The sequence below is a fragment of the Triticum urartu genome, chromosome 7 (genome assembly GCF_003073215.2).
Source record: "Triticum urartu cultivar G1812 chromosome 7, Tu2.1, whole genome shotgun sequence".
In the NCBI taxonomy this organism is placed as follows: Eukaryota; Viridiplantae; Streptophyta; class Magnoliopsida; order Poales; family Poaceae; genus Triticum; species Triticum urartu.
Window position 1 is genome coordinate 529,744,927 of NC_053028.1, and position 6,167 is coordinate 529,751,093.

At 46.8% G+C, this 6,167-nt stretch overlaps 1 protein-coding gene across 1 annotated transcript; it reads right to left on the reverse strand.

Moving 5' to 3' along the window:
• Positions 1-3,238: 3,238 nt before the first annotated feature.
• LOC125519019 lies at positions 3,239-4,839 on the reverse strand. The gene is made up of 4 exons (XM_048683902.1): positions 4,834-4,839; positions 4,180-4,411; positions 3,495-4,079; positions 3,239-3,403 (listed from the first exon to the last, which is right to left on the reverse strand). Exons 1-3 carry the CDS (start codon positions 4,837-4,839, stop codon positions 3,841-3,843), a joined length of 477 nt encoding a protein of 158 aa, XP_048539859.1. The 3' UTR covers positions 3,239-3,403; positions 3,495-3,840.
• Between the last annotated feature and the right edge of the window lie 1,328 nt (positions 4,840-6,167).

Below are 6,167 nucleotides of genomic sequence, written 5' to 3' on the forward strand. Positions count from 1 at the left end.
TTGAATATGAGGGTCCTGCACCCAGCCCATCGATGGTCCAGCGTCGTCTGCTCCGCCGGCATCATCATCTTCATGATCATGCCCGTCCTCTGCTCCGGCATCTTCCTCATCATCATGTCCCGCATCTTCTACATGATGACTGTGTACAACATCACCGTCGTGATCATCTCCTGGGGATTCTTCGTCTTCTCGCCTGCCCGAGCCGCGGTGGTTGTCTTGCTGCCCTTCCTCATTTCTTGCCCGGCCCCCATGGACGACTTCGTAGTCATCTTCATCACCTTACCACCGATAGCCATCCATGAAACCACGCAAGAGCAGGTGGTCCCGCACCTGCCCGGATTCCGGGTCCGCAATAAGGCTCTTCAGCTTGCATCTTCGACGCGGACATCTTATCTCCGTCTCGTTCTTTTGAAGCATCTCGGCCTTCACGGACCTCAAAAACCTATTCACGATGCCTTCGGTCATCATGCGGACCATGGTCGCCTGCGGGGTAGAGCAAAACGATATTTTAGAACCAAGAAAAAATTTGGCATGACTTTCCCTAAAAATAGGACCAAAAAGAATGCTTAATGCCAAAATTCTCGCCGAAACGGAAATGAATCAACATTCCGGCAAAATATTGGCAACTATCGCATTTCAAATACCGGTACACCTCCAAACACAAACACATATGCAACACCACAAACATATGCAACACCACGAACATACATAGATCTGGCTAGGCCATAAAAAGTGCATGTGCACATTGTTGTAGGGAGAACAACATAAATATAGCTTCCCCCCTTACTTACCTATCAAAATAAGGTAATTTAACCACTTAAATTGAATGAATTTATGGTGGAAATGAGGTGAAAAAGAGGAGGCACCCGAGACAAGGAGGAGGTGCAGAGAATGAAGTGGGGAGAAAGTGAGTGTGGGTAGGAGAGGCTGTCCAAAATATCTTGTTGCTGCCCACTTACTAATGGCGCACCAACTCTAAATGCGCCATTAGTAATCCAGGTTACTAATGGCGCACCTTCTGGTGGTGCGCCATTAGTAGTTTTGCAAAAAAAACATACTAATGGCGCACTGTCCCACAGTGCGCCATTACTAGTTTAAACTACTAATGGCGCACGGTGGAACAGTGCGCCATTAGTAGTTTTGCAAAAAAGGGAATAAAAAATATAATAAAAAAACAACATTAGTGGCGCACTTTCCGGCGGGTGCGCCATTACTAGTTACAACTAGTAATGGCGCACTGTGTCTGGATGCGCCATTAGTATGTTTGGACAGGCGCACTAGTTAAAAAAAATTTGATACTAATGGCGCACCCTGGACCAGGTGCGCCATTAGTAGTTTCAACTCTAATGGCGTATCAGAAGGTGGTGCGCCATTAGTATGTACTAATGGCGCACCGCTTGTCTGGTGCGCCATTAGTGTCAATCCCATCTATAGCCCTTTTTCTAGTAGTGAAAGGTTCTTTTCCAGTATGCGGGTGTCACTAATGGGCATGCCCAAGTAAGACGTCGGAAATGATCCTAGTTGGCAGTTAAGCCGGTTTGCGATCCGGCACTTTCTCCTCGTCGGAGTATCCCAACAACATCACCTCGCTCTTGGTGAAGTTAATTGTAAGGCCGGGCATCTCCTGGAAGCATAGTAAAAGGAACTTGAGGTGTCCGATGTCCTCGTCGGACCCCTCAACCATCAAAATTGTGTCATCAGCATATTATAGGTGGGTAATCCCATCGCCATGCATCAAGGAGGTGCGAGCAAAATACCCCTGATATGTCCAGCCCTCTTGGCCGTCAATCTCGGTGACGAATAGGTCTCTCATACACCAACCTCTTCATCTACGTCGCTTGCTTGCGATATTGATAGCTTGAGGAGCTTCTCAATGAAGATCTCAAAAATTCCTAGAGACCACAAGGAAGCCAGTTGGGTGATCTCGTCGGCCCATTGATTTTCCAGCCAAGGTATGTGTTGGTAATCAAAGCCGACGTGCGCCCTTTCCAGCTTTGAAACCTCCATAAGGTACACTCCCATGGTTGAACACGAGGTTTGATACTCCTTGCAGCTTGTCTTAAAACAAGCTGGGAATCTCCTTTCACCAGCAAGTGGACAAATCTCAGATGCAAAAGTTACTCCTAAGGTGTGGCTAGGTCTCAGTCAAGTGACATAACCTGTAAAAAAGCCGAAAAGAAAAATTGCACGGATCTTGATGTAAGATCTCACGAGTATAACATTAATCGAGACATAACTGAGTGAGATTTAACAAGACTGTTACTCGTAACCCTACCAACAACCCTTCATATTCTACCTCATTGTTCGTGACGTTGAAGAGGGACTAGATTGTGTACCGTATCTCCTCTACGCATAGGGTGATTCCAGCCCCTGCTCCGTATAGGGTGACCGACCCATCGAACATTCGTGTTGTATCTCCTCATGTGGCTCTGGCAGTTGAGTCCACTTGAGGATGGAATTAGCGAATGCTTGCGACCTGATCACAGTTTTTTTTGAGGGGGTCCTGATCACAGTATGGGAGGTGAAATGCATGGAAAATTGGTTGAGTTCCGTCGCCCACTCGATGGCCTTCCACATGATAGGTGCCCGCAGCTGCCCCCTCACTCCGTGAGCATTAGGTATTGTGCAGAGCCGCTCCTCTCCCTCACGATCCGTTGAAACACCACCAGTTCGCGCCCATGAGGCGTACTGAGGACAACGATTTGCATCGAGCTAGCTAAAGGCGGCAACCGTGACCAACCTGCTCTATTGCCGGTGTTCCCGTCCACGGAGCGCTAGCTGTGGGAACTCGGCATGGACCAAAACAAAGCTCTAATGCCATATGTTCTTGCTGAAGCCAGACCATGAGCATGAGTGGACACAAGATGCAATTTCTTTAGTTTTTTCCTTCTTATATTTATTCTTCAATTACAATTAAAAGCATATATGGTGAACGGGCGAGTGCGCGAGCTATACGACGTTGCCATCCCAACGCCACTCGGTCCTCTGCCCAAACTATGTCGTCATGACCACGTTTGATCGTGCCATCCCACGACGCTGTCACCACGGCCTTCAACCATGCATGTGATATAGCTACGTACTCCCTCCGTTCCGAATTACTTGTCTTAGATTTGTCTAGATACGGAGGTATCTAGCACTAAAATGAGTTTAGATACATTAGTATCTAGACAAATCCAAGACAAGTAATTCGAAAAGGAGGGAGTACATGACATAACGGAAAAAAAAACTGGCCAAGACATGAACAACCTCACGCTACGTGGACAGCTTATTCTTGTGAAAATTAAGCCAAGTAAAAGTTGACGTGTGCAACGAGATTAAGTCTACAAGGTAGACCCTCCAGGAAGTGGATGAAGAACAAACTATTGCTGAACAAGGACCTTCTGGCTCGGATGATCTGGCAAAGCTGCAACGCAACGGAGTAACTGTTAGCTGCAATCAAAGAAGATGCGTGCGTACGTGCAGGAAGCATTAGCTTGTGCGGGTTAGCGGGCTACCTGGGTGAACGGAGGCTAAACGGCAGGAGCAGCCGGAGAGCACTGTGCAGGCTGCTCGGTTACAGCTTTAGGCCTACGTGGTGGATCACCAACTTTGTGTTTAACATCTTCGGAGATCCCCCTGGGAGGCTTGACAGGTACATGTACAGGTGCAGGTTCAGGTGTGCCACAGGAACCATTGGTTACAGCGCCGCGATGCGTCCTAGGTGGTGGATCATGAATAGGGTGTCTAGGAATTTCGTGTCCAGGACCTTCAGAGATGTCCCGGGGAGGCTTGACAGGTACAGTTTCAGGTGTGCCACGTGAACCATTGGTTACAGCGCCGCGACGCGTCCTAGGTGGTGGATCACGAACTTTGTGTATAGGAACTTCGGGATGCATAGGAGATTCGGGGACTGGGAGGCTCGACGGGTACAGGTTCAGGTGTGCGACATGACCCATGATCAGGAGTTGGGTATGCGCTAGGATCTTGAGGGGCGTTCAGACAAGCCTTGTCAGTTACTCCATGAAGTGGCTGAAGAACGGTCTCTTCCTCATATGTACGTGGACCCCCAGGGAGCTTCGGGCATGAACGATCTGGCCGAGCTGCAACGCAGTAGAGAACTAACTGTTAGCTTGTTCTAGAAGAGGAAAAACTGATAGCTGGAACCAAAGGAGACGCGTGCGTGCAGGAAGAAGCGTTAACCTGTGGTGACTGGAGGCTGGACGGCCGGAGCAGCCGGAGGGGTATCAGCTCCCGGGGCGACCGGCGGAACGCCCGTGCGGGCGACGGAGGAGGAGGAGAAAGAGCTCAGCTGTGGCTTCCCGTGGGACATGAGCAGCAACAGGGAGCGCAGAGACGACCGGGGGAGCAAGCGCCATCCTTGATCGGTGCTAGCTACTAGGCAGAGGACAAGTTGATCGGTGAGGAATGCCTCCTGGCCCCGGTATTGTATGTTTATATATACAGTCTTGCGTTTCGGAGTGGACTTTCTAACCCGTCATATCTCACGGTCACGGGGAACCAACCTGTAGTTGAGTTGAATGGTTTGAGGGACTATGGTATCCTTAACCCATCTGGATTCAAATCTTAATGCTCGCATTTATTTTTGGATTTATTTCAGGATTTTCGGCTATGCGCATTCAGTGGAAGAAAACATTTCTGTCGACGACGAGGTGCCTACAATAACTTCGTAAATTTCAAGATGATATACCGGCTCAATCTTTCGAAGGTGCTCATAGAGTTAGGATGTGCGTGTGTGCGTTCATAAGGATGAGTGTATACGTGTGTATATGAGTGTGTTAAAAAAATATCTCACTGTCACGGAGACGGAGGTGCATGCGCACCCAGCTAGCTTACAGCCATGACCTTGACCTTCCCCGGCGGCTCTACACACTTTGTGTTCATCACAAGTGGGTGGCATGCTTTCATACAAAACACTCTACTCGTACCATTGAGATTCTCCAGGCAACTTGCTCGGCCGCTGGTCTGCCATGGTAGCGCGTCTACACCATGGAACCGACGGCCGCTCTCCAAGTTGATGTGCCGGTCAATGCAGTGGGCGCATATATACTTCCTTCGGTTTTTTTTACTCTGCATATTAGATTTATCCAAAATCAATCTGATCCAACTTTAACCAAGTTTATATAAAAAGTTATAGACATTCATATAACAACACCAATATCATTAGATTCATCTTGAAATATATTTCCATATTATATTTATTAGATATTATAGATGCTAATAATTTTGAATATAAATTTGGTCAAACTTAGTAAAGTTTGATTTTCGGCAAATCCAATGTGCAGAGTAAAAAGGACCGGAGGGAGTAATAGGGCCATGGAGTCGTCTCGCTGGTCTGAGAAAACAATGTGAACTACCTTACCATCAAACGGAGGTTCAGACTGTGAAATGAAGAGCCAAGGCCTCTCCTCTCTGAAATGCATAAGAAAATGTGGGAATTTGACATGTACTATCTCCGTTTCTGAATATAAGTCTTTAGAGATTTTAATATGGACTACACACGAATGTATATAGACATAGTTTAAAGTATAGATTCATCCATTTTACTTCGTATGTAGTTTATATTTGAATCTCTAAAAAGACTTATATTTAAAAACGAAGGAAGTACAACACAGATTACAACACATATAACTTGCGGAAATAGTTGTGCGATAGAACAAATAAAGAACTCAAGACGGTCACCATCAATGAATGAGTGAGTGTAAAAAGGAAAAATTCGTATTCTGATTAGGCAGTATCATATTCTGATTAGGCAGTGATGTGGAGTTTCTACAGACGAAGTGTCACCCCTTCCCCCAGGCCTGTTACCGGCTTCCCCTACCCAGATCTGGCTGGCAGCTCCGGTACCTGCACCAATGTTATCATAGCAACTGATTGCCAAGGGACAGTGAAGAATCTGCAGTGGGGTTATCTTGGAACATCGGCAGCAATCATTCATGAAATAAAGGAGAAGATGAAGAGTGTGGGTTCAGTAGATTTTGTGTATGAAATTAGAAGTTCGAATGTACAAGCTCATAGTCTGGCAAAAGCAGCTACTAGCTTAGATTTTGGGCGCCATTTGTGGCTGCTGGATAGATCATATATCATTTGTATCCTTGAAAACATTCTGAGTTATTAAAATGTTTCAGCACTAAAAAAAGGGTACATGCAACAAGGTTGGCGATTTTGGC